General features: G+C 39.0%; 1 protein-coding gene across 1 annotated transcript; it reads right to left on the bottom strand.

Annotated features, from left to right (window-relative positions):
* Positions 1 to 218: 218 nt before the first annotated feature.
* Positions 219 to 8,995, bottom strand: Smp_001020 (a/g-specific adenine DNA glycosylase (ec 3.2.2.-) (muty homolog)(mmyh)-related; the record flags this gene model as incomplete). Its single annotated transcript, XM_018795197.1, has 9 exons — positions 219 to 465; positions 5,051 to 5,133; positions 5,403 to 5,624; positions 8,252 to 8,365; positions 8,419 to 8,490; positions 8,539 to 8,580; positions 8,632 to 8,796; positions 8,848 to 8,947; positions 8,991 to 8,995. 9 exons carry the CDS (start codon positions 8,993 to 8,995, stop codon positions 219 to 221), a joined length of 1,050 nt encoding a protein of 349 aa, XP_018649534.1.
* Positions 8,996 to 15,531: the final 6,536 nt, after the last annotated feature.

Below are 15,531 nucleotides of genomic sequence, written 5' to 3'. Positions count from 1 at the left end.
GTGGGATACAAAGTATAAGCATTAAAAAGTCAAAGAGCGAGTACATCTGCGTCACTGAGATGGATTCTGAACCACATCAACTGCTGGCTATGAATATCGCGCTGACAGCAACAAGGTAATTTGTACCTACCTACCTACCTACACAGTTCAAGTTCAACAACGTCACATCCTAATTTGAGAGCGATTAACTCACTTCCAGCCTCTTATGACAGCAAACACTAATAATAAACTAGGGAATTATATACCAACACATTACAAGAAAGAATTACATGAGGAATATAGGAAGAGAAAGAAAATTTTGTATCATTTAACGAATACATACCTGTTTTAGGTCGTTGTAAAAGTAGGTAGTAATGTTTTAGTGCTTCATTCTCCTTTCTCGAAGTATGTGTGATTAGAATAACAGTATTTTGTTTACGAGGTTCACGTTTGTTAAGTTTCACAGGATAATTCATTACTCCAAGACTATGTAAAAATAATAATAAATAAATCAGAACACATGTAAACGAACCCTTCACGAAGGTTAACGATAAACTAGATAGACCCAGCCATTAGATAGACAAAACACTCATCAATCTTAGATTCGGATATTAACAAGGAGAAGTCCTAAATCAGTTTGACAGTGTGTATTTGGCAATCACTTTCACTTGAGAGGATGAGTATGAGAATACATTAAATTACGATGGCATTTCATTTGGTAGACAGGATGACGGCTTGTTAGATAGAAGAGTGTATAGAGAGAGTGCTTCTGGGTAGTGAGATAGACTTCCATAGCCTGATATTTATCCACTACAAAAGTAATTTGGTTAGATGTTTTACAAGCAGGATAAAAAAAGATCTGCCCAGATGGAACCATAAGTAATGACTTGAAGCTTATCAATAACACTCTAATGGAAATGGGCCATTTACCAAACTTTTAGAACACATGTATACAAGGAAAAAAAGCTGGAAATATAGATCGCTCGAACCTCTTAATCTAACTATAGTTCAACGAGAATGTAGATAGTGACGTTTCGTATAGTAGATTAGTGAGTACAGTTAGAAGAATAAGTTATTCAGCTAATTTTGCGTTAGCATTTTCTAGTTGAACAGTAATGATTTGGTCGACCAAACTATCCAGCTCAAGGAACATAAACTCCATCGAAATCATCTACCTGAGCAACAAATCTTCTCCATAGACAACTTTATTTTTTGTTCTGTCAATAAGCCTAAATTCATCTATGGTGATTTTAAAAGATTTATTTTCCTTTAACTTGGCTATTACCCTTTGTAAAATTAGTTTAAATATATAAATGAAGAGCTTGATGAGAAGTTATTAGAAAGAATATCTTCAATCATATATGTGTATTTATTTATTTAAACACATAAGTATTGGTACAAGGAAGCACCAGATATATATGTGCCATACAAATCTCATTTGATTTGTGTGAGGGCTGTGATATTGCCCAGGTGTCCAAACTGAAACAGGTGATTTTGTTAGGGGACCACACCCGGAGCCTTCGACCTAAAGGTCTGATCCACAAGGTAGTGAAGCATCGTAAGGAGATGCAGTCCCATGGTAGTCGGTGACCAATGATTGATTCATACGCCATTCGTTCCATCAGGATACTGGAGCCAGTCCATGTGCACCATTGGTTTGGAATGAGGGTTTGCCAACTCCCCTAGGTGGACTTATCCATGTCCACCAACCCGTTTAAAGCGCCGGACATTCGCTTTTTGTCCTCTCAATTTTGTAAACAACACCCCCACCACGAGAAGGCAGTGAGTAGGACTTGCCTGGCAGTGGTTGTATGCATGTGGCCATGTGAGAGCATTTCGACAGGGAGTGCGGACTCTCCCCACTCTCGGCCGTACCAGGGCATTTAACGTTACAAAATAAGCAACTGAACTATTTTGGAGTTAAATCACATTAAAAATTGATGTTAACTGGTGAATGATTAAATCATCGAGATGTCTGTAATGAGCGCTATTCAACGGTCTACACCCTAAACCTCAAGTTAATCTGTAAAGCTGAGAAGCCATTAAAGAATCATGATATATTTTAGATCAACAATTTGGAGTTCATATGGCCTACATTTACAATTGTAGTCGATGTCAGTCAGCTACAACATAGGACCAGGCACATATATGCATCGGTCCAAGTTGCCATACCTCATTAGCACAACAAGATGAACACCGAATTCAAAGAAGTAGTTAATTTAGTGGTGGTAATATGTAAAAGAAAGGTTGTATATAAGGATATAGTACAGGAAGTCAATGAGTGTAATATGAATTAATTCTTACAGATTCTACTTCAATAAGATATACTATTTATATAAAAATGATTGATGTAGGAGGGCAATATTATATCAGTTTATTATTTATTTAAACACATAAATATTGGTACAAGGGGGCACCAGATATATATGCACAACAGAAATCTCATTTGATTTGTGTGAGGGCTGTGATGCTGCCCATGTGCCCAACCTGAAGCAGGTGGTTTTCTTAGGAGCCCACACCAGGAGCCTTTGAACAATCATCATTGAAAATAATTTGTACATTTATTTCTCAATCCAATTAAGAAATGATGGGTACAATTTCAAGAGAAAACGCTTGTACAACGTAACGAATACTCATATGAATAACACTGAACAGGCACATTTATCCAGACAAAATATGCTGACTGACAAATTCTATCAACGATAAGAAAGTAATTTTCACATTTTATGAAAGTTTCCTACATTTGGATCCAATTATCTAGGATGATACATAAAATGTATGAAGCTGAACATAATTCCCAACTCTCACAGATAAATCCATGCTTTAAAGGGGGGACGAGTGTAGTGTGATCTACTTATATCCTCATAAATAGTATATAGTGATGGTCAGACATAGAATGTATTTTGTCAGAAGATCGATAAGGAAAGAACTGAAATGAAGCTCAATTGGTAGGAAAATGCATGAACAATGAAATCAGAGAAGACGGACTAATATTTGCAGAAGAAACAGTGAAGATTGAGACAATTGATTGTTATTTTGCAAATTAACTGTTTACTGTCTGGATGTCAGATTTTAGTGAGATAGTCAGTAATTTGTACTTAAATACATTCGATTGTCCCCAGTCGTGTTCTTGTTCACTACACAAATTAAAGTTAGCTGGCAAGTAAGTTACATTGCTATATCTTCAGCGATCGAATCTATATGTATATAACTATGCAAACTTCATGTTAGAGATATTTATTTATTTACTTGTAAAGAAATAAGTAAAATAGATTTTGGAAAACTGTGAACCTATAGATCTGATCTTTAAACTTGCAATTAGACGAATTCGGTCAAGTTGAGAAATTTCGGAAGTCTTATTGGAACAAAGTCAAGTTACCTATATCACACATTAGTGTATTGTATTGATTTATGACGTTTCAGTGGCATAGAAGATAAGTCAAATTAGATTGGAATATTCAAATATCAAGACTTAATGAGACTATATCTAGGGGCGGCATTTAGCTGCTGGTGCAAGCTATAGAACGGTACTAACTATTCAGAGAACACAAACCAACACTTTCTAATGGTACAAATCAGAGTACAAAGTGAAAAATTAAGCTGGAATATATAACTAGGTCATTTAGTAGTACATAATAAATTTCATACTGAATTATTCAATTGATAATAATTCGTAATAGGTTTCAGTCAGTCAGTCACAACGTAGAACTTCGTACGTACGTACATCAGTTCGAGTTGCCATACCACGTTAGCACAGAGATGCAGTTGTCGATTCAAATCCCATAGTGGTAGAAGTAGTAAGAGTATAAGCATTATGTGAAAGATTAGGGTTTGAAGATGTTATTCAAGGAGTATAATCCAATGAAATAAATTTGGAAAGAGAAAAAAGATAGAGACATGAATTCAGAAGATTAGAATTTGGCAGAACATAAAGAGTGGATGCACCTTCGCCATTGCAAACGATTTTGAGCCATGTCATTCAAGGTCTCTAACCATCGGTTGTTATCATCTCGCGGATCCCAACCGGGTAGTCTACACCTACCAACATGACTCAGTCAACTTGTCAGTAACTTCATGGATTTGTGCCACGTTTTGGTCTGGCCGCCCCTAGCTTTCTTCCAATCTACTCCTACACCATAAAACATCGCACGTCATCTTAATAGGTCTTTTTTTCTAATAGGTCTAAATATACATAAATCCTTGCCTATACTTTAAATGACAGTATTTAACAGCGATCATATTTATAGTAGATTGATAATTACCCATCAGTTCTAATCTCCTGTAGAGATATCCAAGTCAGTCATAATTGACATAGATCCTAGTATAAATATGCGTAAGATCAAGTTGTTATAATACATCAGTACAGTCAGATAAAATTAAGAAGCTCCACAGCGAATGAGTAGAAATAATTGTAAACAAATACTAAACATTGAGTATGTGGTTCGACAAGACAGGATGAGATATGTATAAAGGAGTACTGCAATTCAATATCTAGGAGAAGATAAAGAGTGAATGCATATGCAGTGTAGTGACCGACTATTATTACTCAATATCTCTAACTACTAATCACAATTATCACGCAGACTCTAACCAGGTAGTTTGCATTAGCAATAAGTGATTTGGTTGATCGATGAAATGTTTTAGTTTGACGGCCCCCAAATGCCCTGGTACGGCGGAGAGTGGGGAGAGTCCGCTCTCCCTCTCGAAATGCTCTCACATGGCCACGCGAATATATAGCCTCTGTCAGGGAAGTCCTACTCACTGCCTTCTCGTGGTGGGGGTGTTGTTTACGAAAGTGAGAGGACGAAGAGCGAATGTCCGGCGCTTTAACCAGGTTGGTGGTCATGGAGGGTCCACCTAGGGGAGTTGGAAAACTCACATTCCAAACCAGCGGCGCACATGGGTTCCAATATCCTGAGGGAACAAATGGCGTATAAATAAATCGTCGGTCACCGGCTACCATGGGACTGAATCTCCTTACGATGCTCCACTACCTTGTGGATCAAAAATTCATTTATGAATTCAAGATGTAAATTATGCAAATTGAAGTAACAAATAGTAAATGTCTTACCTTTTTTGATAAACACTACTACTAATACATAAACGACAATCTTCAAGATCAGTTGAAATGTAATCATTTTTGTTTACATTAGCCTATATAACAAAACAAAAAAGAATAGGGAAAATTTCCATTTCAACAAAACAGGATAATTTTATTGAGTTGAGATCATGAGTCAATTGAAGCTAGACCACCATGGAAAACCTGGAAGCACTGGACGGCCGTTTCGTCCTATTATGGGACTCCTCAGCAGTGCTTCCAGGTTTTCGATGGTGGTCTAGCTTCAAATGTTTAATGATCTCAACTCTATAAAAACAGGATAATATTATCAACTTACCTGTTTATAAGATTCACATAAACCAACTTTATTAAGTGGACATTTTATACAATCAGGATTTTTTGGTGTACAACAAACTGCACCTAATTCCATTAAAGCTTGATTAAAATCTCCAGGTCGATTAGGATCAACAAGTTTAGTTGTTAAATTCCATAAATATTCCATAGTAGTAGGTAATTGTACAGGGGAACCAATTTGACGTAAACGTGTCAGAACACGTATTACATTTCCGTCCAAAACAGGAGTACACTGAAGTGAAAATAATATAAAGGATGCTTGTACATTTATACTGTTATCAAATCCACTGCTTTTAAAAATACGAACCGTTAGATTAATGGTGAAAGCAATTAACTATTAACTAATAGATGAGTGTGTTGGTGGATGTGTGGTGTGGGCTACTTATATACACACAAGTAGTATATAACGATGGTCGGACATTGAATGTATTTCACTAGAAGATCAGTGGAAATGCATGAATAATAATAATCGGAGACGATGGACTGATATTTGCAAGAGGAACAGTTAAGTTTGAGACGATGGATTGTTATTTTGCAAATTAACTATTTACAATATGGTTCTTATATTTTAGTGAGATATTCTGTTATTTTGTGCCCAAATACATTCGATTGTCCCCACCCGTGTTCTTGTAGATGTAGCACACCTGGTTAGAGTTCATGAGATAACCATAATCAGTAATTGAGGATGTTTGGTAAAATAACTCAGTGTCGATAGCAATAGGATAGATATCAGCCAGTCACAATGTAGAAACTGGTACGTATCTACGTCGGTTCAAGTTGTCATACGCCGTTAGAACAGAGAAATGAAGTTATCAGGTCAAATCCCAGAATTCATTCATTCAAACACATAAATATGGGTACAAAGGGGTACCAAATACATATGCGCCACACAAACCAAATGAGATTTGTGTGAGGGCTGTGATACTGCCCAGGTGTCCAAACTGAAACAGGTGATTTTGTTAGGGGACCACACCCGGAGCCTTCGACCTAAAGGTCTGATCCACAAGGTAGTGAAGCATCGTAAGGAGATGCAGTCCCATGGTAGTCGGTGACCAATGATTGATTCATACGCCATTCGTTCCATCAGGATACTGGAGCCAGTCCATGTGCACCATTGGTTTGGAATGAGGGTTTGCCAACTCCCCTTGGTGGACTCACAGTGTCCACCAACACGGTTAAAGCACCGGACATTCACCTTTCGTCTTCTTACTTTCGTAAACAACACCCCCACCACGAGAAGGCAGTGAGTAGGACTTCCCTGGCAAAAGCTATATTACGCGTGACTATGTGAGAGTATTTCGAGAGGGAGAGCAGACTCTCCCCACTCTCCGCCATACCAGGGCATTTAGGGGTTGTAAGACTATCAGTGGTAATAGGAAAGATTAGGCACTGAAGATCCCAATCGAAAAAAATACAAATTAGCGAAATGAAAACAAAAAATAGTTACGAGGGATTTAGAATATCAGAATTTGGGGAAAGACAAAAAATGTATACATGTGTGCTTAGAGTCCGCCGGGATATGTTTCCAGACACCTATCAGTTCGGTAGACGCTAAAAAACCCATTAATGGCTCTTAATATGTTGGTTTTAGTTACTGGCAGATGTTACTGTTGTCTTAATATCGTTTCAAGCTACCTCGGGGATGCCACTTATATGATTGACTAACTGTTGCTTTATTTGTTCCTGAAATACATTTTTGACTTTTTCATCGTTAAGTTGGAATCGTAGGGATTTACTTGCTATGGCTTTTTTACGTTCAGTAAGATGTTGACAAGTACGTGCTCGTAATTAAGCATGATGCGAGTCCAAGCATGTGCTCCAGAATGAACGAAAGTCTTCTCTAGCGCCTATCCGACGATATCTGGTAGCAATATGGTCTATGAGTCTATCGTTACTGGTGGTTTAGTGACCTGGGAACGTGACCGCAAACCCCAAAAGACAGTTGCTTGAGGTCCGTTGCACACAGCCTTTTTATGAGAATTTTCTGATGTGTTAGCTCCATATTTCAAAAGGCCTTAACGCCGAAGATGGAAATCTGTGGGACTAGGTGAGATGTGGCATTTTCAGGGTCGACCTTTTCAGAGTCGTTCCTTTCATCGAGAGGAAGCAGCATCTGTGAAGATGACGGTTGTCCGAGGGAAACACATTACCATTGTCACACCCCCTCTAAAGCCAGCAGTGCGAATTCGCCATCTGGCCTTAAGTTGCTACTTTTAGCCTTACAGTTCACCAACCGACATGCCTGGAATGGTAGGACCTAAAGGGACATATGTTTCAGCCAATATAGGTCGGTTGGGTTACCATGACAGGTGAGCCTGACCACGACGTCAAGGTAGCCGTTATGGTCGAGCTTCTATCTGTAACGAGATCATAAACGCCAGGAGTTTTATCAGAACTACACTCATATTTAACTCTCATATATCTCTCTATCTGGAACAGATGTATTTACTCCTTGTCTTAAAATTTTTATACTTTTTACCCCGCAAATTTGTTTTTCCTTCTCAATACGTGTTGTCTGTGAATAGTGTCTGTTGTTACTAATTATACTGTAACTACTTCTGTCATTACAGTATTTGCCATGATGGTTTCATCTAACTGTGCTGATGTATCATGAATCTGAACCGATGCTAATTTGTTAACCACTTAAATAAATTGTAAGTTTGAGCCCTATTAATTTTGGTCTCAGAACCGACGAAGTATACTTAGTCATTACACGTAAAAGGTGTAGTCCCAAATTCATTAAGTAAACATTTACTTGATATAGGTTACATTGTCACATTCCAATTTACTAATCATAATAAAAATGGTACTAATATAATAACAATAACGTTAGACTTCATTCAATGTGTTAAACATTACCTGATTAAACGCAATACTTGCGATTGCTCCAGCTGTATAACGTCCAACACCAGGTATCGAATGCTTTAAAACTTCGGCAGACTGGGGGAAAATACCATTAAATTCATCAACAATCTACAAAATGAGTCCGATTTTTAAAAAAAAATAGCTAAAATTTTTTAATTAACCTTCTGTGCTCCTTTATGCAGTAGACGAGCTCTGGAATAATAACCTAATCCAGACCATAGAGAATTGACATCCTACAATACAATCATAATGCCAAGTAGATAACCAATTAATATACATACATCTAACGAAGCCGAGGCTAGTTGATCAACACTAGGCCATTTCTATAATGATAGATATATGAGTAAAAAACCGGATTAGACGGTCAGACAAACTTTCATCCATCGATCATAATAATCAATAACTGTTTTTACTTGAGTCTGTTGAAGCATAACTTCCGATACCCAAACTGAACACATATAGAGAATATGGAACACAAAATCTAGAGAATGATCAAACATACCAGCGTAACCACGTAAATTGGGATCCGGATTCAATGCCTATACAATAAAATAATTTGAAATATGAATAACAATAAAAAAAATTCATACCATTCGACGCCATGGCAAATCACGCTTGGACCTGTCATACCAAAGTAGAAGAGATTCACGTAATTTCTCGATTTGATTTGATGTGAACGAATGAATAGAACTGGAGAATTATTTAATTTAGGATTATGAACAGTTAAACATACCACATAATCGGATTTAAACACTTTAAGAGTCGGAATGCCTATTAGCTGGAAAAAATGTATGAACAAAACAAATTTTTTTTGGAGAATTCAGTTTAGTGAATATTTAACAGCTTGAAAAGACATAAACTGTAAAAGTGGTATTAGGTTCCGAACGCCCCCAAATGCCCTGGTATGGCCGAGAGTGGAAAGAGTCCACTCTCCAAAATGCTCTCACATGGCCACATGTATATAGCTTCTGCCACGGAAGTCCTACTCACTGCCTGCTCGTCGCACCAGTGTTGTTTACGAAATCAAGAGGACGAAAAGCGAATGTCCGGTGCTTTAAACGGGTCGGTGGACACGGAAAGTCAACCTAGGGGAGTTGGAAAACCCTCACTCCAAAACAATGGTGCACATGGACTCCAGTATCCTGAAGGAACAAATGGCGTATGAATCAATCGTTGGTCACTGGCTACCATGGGACTGCATTTCCTCACGATGTCCCACTGTCTCGTGGATCAGATATTTAGGTCGAAGGCTCTGGGTGTGGTCCCCTAAGAAAACCATCTGCTTCAGTTTGGCCACCTGGGCAGTATCACAACCCTCACAAAAATCAAATGAGATTTGTGCGGCGCATATGTATCTGGTGCTTCCTTGTACCAATATTTATGTGCTTAAATAAAATAAAAATAAATAAGACATTAAATAGGAATAACATATTTGTAAAATCTCAGTGAATGAATTCGTAGTAAATCCAACGTTTCGCCTGGCAATCTGGTCCAAGCTTTTTCAAGGAATTAACTAATAAATAAGGTTCTGAATAAAATTTATTTGCAAGTTTAACATCAAACTTTAATAATTATAATGTACGCATCAGACTAACAATTGTCCTAGTTGTATTCATGCGTTTGACATTGACTCACAACCGCTGGATTCCAAGAATATCGATTGACTCTAATTACTTCATTCTGAGAAAATTAGTAATGTTATTAGCACTCGCAGTATAAACCCATAAGCCTGCAAATTTTTAAATCTCATCAGTCCACTTGTAAAATACACGATATTAATTCCTCAAACTTACAAAAAACACAATCCTAGGCAATTTATTTACTTATTTAAACACAAATATTGGTACAAAGGAGCACCAGATACATATGCGCCACACAAATCTCATTTGATTTTTGTGAGGGCTGTGATACTACCCGGGTGCCCAAACCGAAGCAGGTGGTTTTTTGTTAGGGGGCCACACACGGAGCCTTTGACCTCAAGATCTGATCCACAAGGTAGTGGAGCATCGTAAGGAGATGCCAATCAGTCAGTCAGCTACAACGTAGGACCAAGCACATATATGCATAGGTACAAGTTGCCATACCTCGTTAGCACAAGATGAACACTGAATTCATAGAAGTAGTTAATTTAATGGTTGTAATATATAAAAGAAAGGTTGTATATAAAGATGTAGTACAAGAAGAAAGACAGATATGAAGCAATTTTAATCTCAAGGTTTAAGGGAAGATAAAGAGTGTATACACCTGGGACAGTGTTTCGCGCACTAGAATCGTTAGCCATGGTGACACTTGAGGAAGCCGAAAGAGGAAGTTTAGTGTTGAAAGTCGAGGTGGGAGGAATAACAGGAATTGAAGAAGGAGATTGATTAAGAATACAGTGACCTTGAGTGCTGTTAGAGGTATGAGGGCAGTTATCACTTCCCGGTTGCCCACACCGTGGAAGGGTTCTTCTAGGGGTATCTGAAAAGGAAATTGGGTTAGAAGTGGTCTTAATGACCTGAGAGTGTGACCGCAGTGCCCAAAGGACAACTGCTTGAGGTCGGTCACGCACGACCTTTTTGTGGGTAGCTTTTGTGTTAGCTCCTTACTTGTTGGGACCTTACCACCGGAGACCGATATCCGTGGGATAAGGCGAGGTGTACATTTCTAGGGTCGACCTTTTCTAACTCCACCCCCTCTTGTGGGAAGGCAGCATCACTGTTATGCTGGTCGTCTGAAGGAAACACCTTACTGTCGTCACACCCCCGTACAATCAACAGTACGACTTTGCTTTCGGATCTTGAGTTTGCTGCTTTTAGTCTTACCGCTCTTCAACAGACCTGTCTGGCATGGTAAGACCTTGAGGAACGATTATTCCAGCCAGTATAGCTCGATCGGTTCATCATGATAGGCAAGCCCAACCACCACGTCAAGGTAGCAGCAACGGTAGGGATAAGGAGATGCAGTCCCATGGTAGCCAGTGACCAACGATTGATTCATACGCCATTTGTTCCTTCAGGATACTGGAGTCCATGTGCACCATTGTTTTGGAGTGAGGGTTTTCCAACTCCCCTAGGTTGACTTTCCGTGTCCACCGACCCGTTTAAAGCACCGGACATTCGCTTTTCGTCCTCTTGATTTCGTAAACAACACTGATGCGACGAGCTGGCAGTGAGTAGGACTTCCGTGGCAGAAGCTATATACATGTGGCCATGTGAGAGCATTTTGGAGAGTGGACTCTTTCCACTCTCGGCCATACCAGGGCATTTAAGGGAATCACTAATAACAAATCATTGCCCAGTAAATGTGTTATGAGGCTAAAGATGCTTAATATTCAAAGTTGTACAGTGAAGTAATATCCTTCGTGAAAATATTAGTTATCAACTTCTCTATTTAACATTATCATTGATCACAGCCAAGTAGCAGACAATCGTCGGAGTATTTGCATTTCTTAATAAGCGTCAGACAGTCAATAATGACTTTATGAACTAATAATGTTTCGACTGATAGTTCTTAATCGTTTCTCGATTTGATCTTACGCTACAGCACGTTGATATAAGTGGTTGCTAGAGGTAACGTGCACATATCCTAACCATCTCAGTCGGTAGAAGTCTGAAATGTCGCCAACCAATTTAACTGGTACATAGTGTTCAATCTAATGTCAACATTAACCAACGATTGGTTTAGTAATTCACAGCCACTGCTCAGAAGACAATTATGGTTGGACAGAACCAAACTTATTTACTAGACATGGTAAGCCACACTGTGTGTGGCCTAATGATACTACTAAGTTAATCAAACTGACGCTCGTGAGGCGGAGTTTGATTCAGGGATCTGGTGATTGGAAGTTGGACGTCATAACACAAAGTGTGCGATGTAAATCTGGTTTTAACTGGACAGTCATCAGTGGAATTAGACAATAAAGTTGAAAGTTAACCAGTTATGACTGTTGCCAGATGCCCATACACAACAGATGACTCAGTTCATACGCTTCGGTTTATGTCGGCAGTGTTTAGCATCAGAGAGAGTACGATACTACCAAGACAGAAAATAGCTGTCCAAAATATATCGACCATAACCAAATAATGAGTAGTCACTCATTATAAAATAGCTTATAAGCTATTTTACCAAGAGCTCATGATTTGACACAGGACTAAGTTTACCCTTATACAAATAAATGACATGAAAGTAAATCGCCCCCAATAGCCCTGGTATAGACGAAGGTGGAGAATCCGCTCTTCCCTCCAAATGCTCCCATATGACTACGCGTATGTAACCACTGTCAGTAAAGTCCTACTTATTCTTTTCTAGAGGAACGGGTGTTGTTTCCGAAATCGAAAGGACCGAAAGCCAATGTCGAGCTCTTAAACCGGGTCAGCGGGCACGGAGGATCCACCTAGAGAAGTTTGAAAACCCTGATTCCAAACCTATGATGCATATGTGATACAAGATCCTGAAGGAGTAAACGACAATATGAACCTATCGTTGGTCACAGGCTACTACGAAACTGAGTCTTCAAACGTTGTTCCACCGTCTTGTGGATTGCATCGCTGAGTTGAAGAATAAGGGAGTAGTAGCTCCCTAAGAGAACTACCTGCTTTCGTTTCAGCACCTGACTAGTAACTCCGCTCTCACACAAATCAAATGATGACTGTACTGAAGAATTATTATTAATTCTATTCGCATTCATACATACTACATTCACAACCACTTGATAATACTAGTTCTACTTTTTCTATACAATGTCAATTGTCTACCCCCCCTTTTATTATTATTTTGTGTATCCTTGTATTTTTAACTTATACAGTAGGTCGACTGTGGTGGAAACCCTGTCCTAGCTAAATGACCTCAAGTCAGTGACCGACCAAACGTCGGATGATACCACCGAATTTGAATTCAGGAAGCCCATGATATCACACATTTGAAGGTTACCGAACTCTTGAAGGTCAAACTGTCATAAATGATCAGTGAGTCACATCGGCAATTCTTAAGGTTTTGCAGAAGCGGTCAAGTCAAGACAATTCTGAATTTGATTTGAGTTTAGCTGAACTATTTCTGATAGCCTCTATTCTTCAAATAAGGAAAGTGATACCATTGTAGCTGTAAATATATCCCCAAAATCAATAGCTCTGTAAGTGTTCGACATTGGATGCTGTCCACATTAGTTTTAATGGACTCAACTAGCTGAGGGCGCTTGGTCATGCATCTGCACTAGATAACGATTTGGAAGGGCATGCTCAACTTCTCCTGCGATCACTAGCCAGTTTAGATCAGTTACTCCTCGATATATTGTTAATCTATCAAATATATCTTCCAAACTCTTCGCCTCTGACTTTTGATTTAATTTGGTGGGCACGATTCAATGATAGGTGTTACTGGTAAAGTGTTGTCAAACTACAATACCTGTGGTATCATCACAATCGTAATAATGCATGATTTCAACTTTTGTTTCGCTTTGGAAAAGACAGGAGGCCAAGTGTTCTGTGGTATTCCTGACTATGGCCACCGCGGTGGTCTCCCAATCTCCCTCTTTTGGGTAAATTTTGGAGTTTCCTCAGAGTCTTAAGAAACCTGGTAGTTATCCCCAAAGTTTGAGGAAATTTCGGGCTTTCCCTAACACTGTGGGGATTTTCCCCAGGCATAGGAAAATTTCGGGGGAGTGCTATTTTTCAAAAACATTCTACAGCAACTTCCCCGAAATTTCCTCAAAACAGGGAGCTCTCACTTGGGACAACGTCTTTATGGAAGGGTAGACAGATGGAGCTTCATTCACATGTTAAGGTAATGAATTCAATTCGTCGGTGATTCGGTGGGAAGATCGATAGTCTACTGACAAGTAATTTGTCCTGGGCTTGCGAAATTTTTTTGGAATGTCTTCGTAAACTTTCTGTTTTGTAAGATAAGAAAAGTGATAGCATATCAGTTGCAAAGTTATCACTAGGTAATTTAAAAACTGTAATCCAGCCGCCTCTGGTTCTTCTATATGACAATGGAAATAGGCTTGGTTTAGCCAGTCTGTTATCACACTGCAGCTCTGATATTCCGGAAATCAGGTTAGTTGCGTTTCTTAGAACCCTTCCTAACAGCTTATTGTCTCTTTCTAGGCAGGAGCTAGCTGCAGGTATGCAGCTTTCTAGCTCAGGACGCACGAGCACTGTATACGAAGTCAAGAAAGTTTTGGCATCGATATGCCTGAACTCCCTATGTATAGACCATAGGGTTCCAAAACCTTCGGTGACTATTGCACGGTAGCGTACAGTAGTTTTTAAGTCTCGGCTAACGATGACTCCCAAGTGATCATGTGTCTGGACAACAGGTAGCTCACTGTTATTCACCGTGTATGTATCTTTACCCTGTTGACCAATATGTATTACAATGCACTTGCAAGCAAATTCGAGGTTTGAGACGATTCAGATAATTTCTCCAGATCATTTTAAAGTTCTAAGCCATAATCTTTACTTCTTATTGCTCGCTGTATCTTGACATCGTCAGCAAATTAACAAGACCAATTATGATAGGAGGAGAGGAAGGCCGTTTGCATACAAGAGGAACAACAATGACCCTAAAACTGAACCCCGAGGCACTTCACTAAGCACAGTTTCCCAGCATGATAACTTGGAGTTCGCCCGTACTCCTTGCTAGCGCCCAACTAGGAAGCCTTTTATCCACATTAATAAACTGGCTCCGACCGCTATATTACTTAGATAATAGTCGGTTGTGAGGGACTTTGTTAAAAGCTTTGCTGGAGTGAATCTAAGCCACATCTGTAGGTAAATTTTGGCCTTTAAGAGCTCACCAATTTTGACGGGATACCAATAGTTAGTGAGACAGGAATAACACGCTCTAAAGACATGCTGTTTTTCAGAAAGAATCCAGTTTTCGTTCAGATATTAAACAACTTTAAAGATAAGACCTAGTATGGTATTCTTCCAGTTTTTCGGTAATCGATCCTGGGTTACAGATAGATTAGAGCATATGCTTAAGGAAATCGCAATTAAATTTGCTCATTCCTACGATGCATTTCACCGTATCCCATGGATTTGAATATTTCAAGCTCATTTAGGAGACCAAAGATATTGAGTTATTTATCGGTCACTGTTTCCAGTGTGTAGTGGGTATATGAACTAAAGAGGAGTGTGTCTTTATGGCATAAACTTTGCTAAAGTAGTCTGAGAATTTTATAGTTAAGATCATGAGTCAATTGAAGCTAGACCACCATGGAAAACCTGGAAGCACTGGACGGCCGTTTCGTCCTATTATGGGACTCCTCAGCAGTGCGCATCCACAATCCCGCT

Source organism: Schistosoma mansoni, chromosome 1 (assembly GCF_000237925.1).
Source record: "Schistosoma mansoni strain Puerto Rico chromosome 1, complete genome".
NCBI lineage: Eukaryota > Metazoa > Platyhelminthes > Trematoda > Strigeidida > Schistosomatidae > Schistosoma > Schistosoma mansoni.
This window is presented reverse-complemented; position numbering and strand designations above follow the sequence as displayed.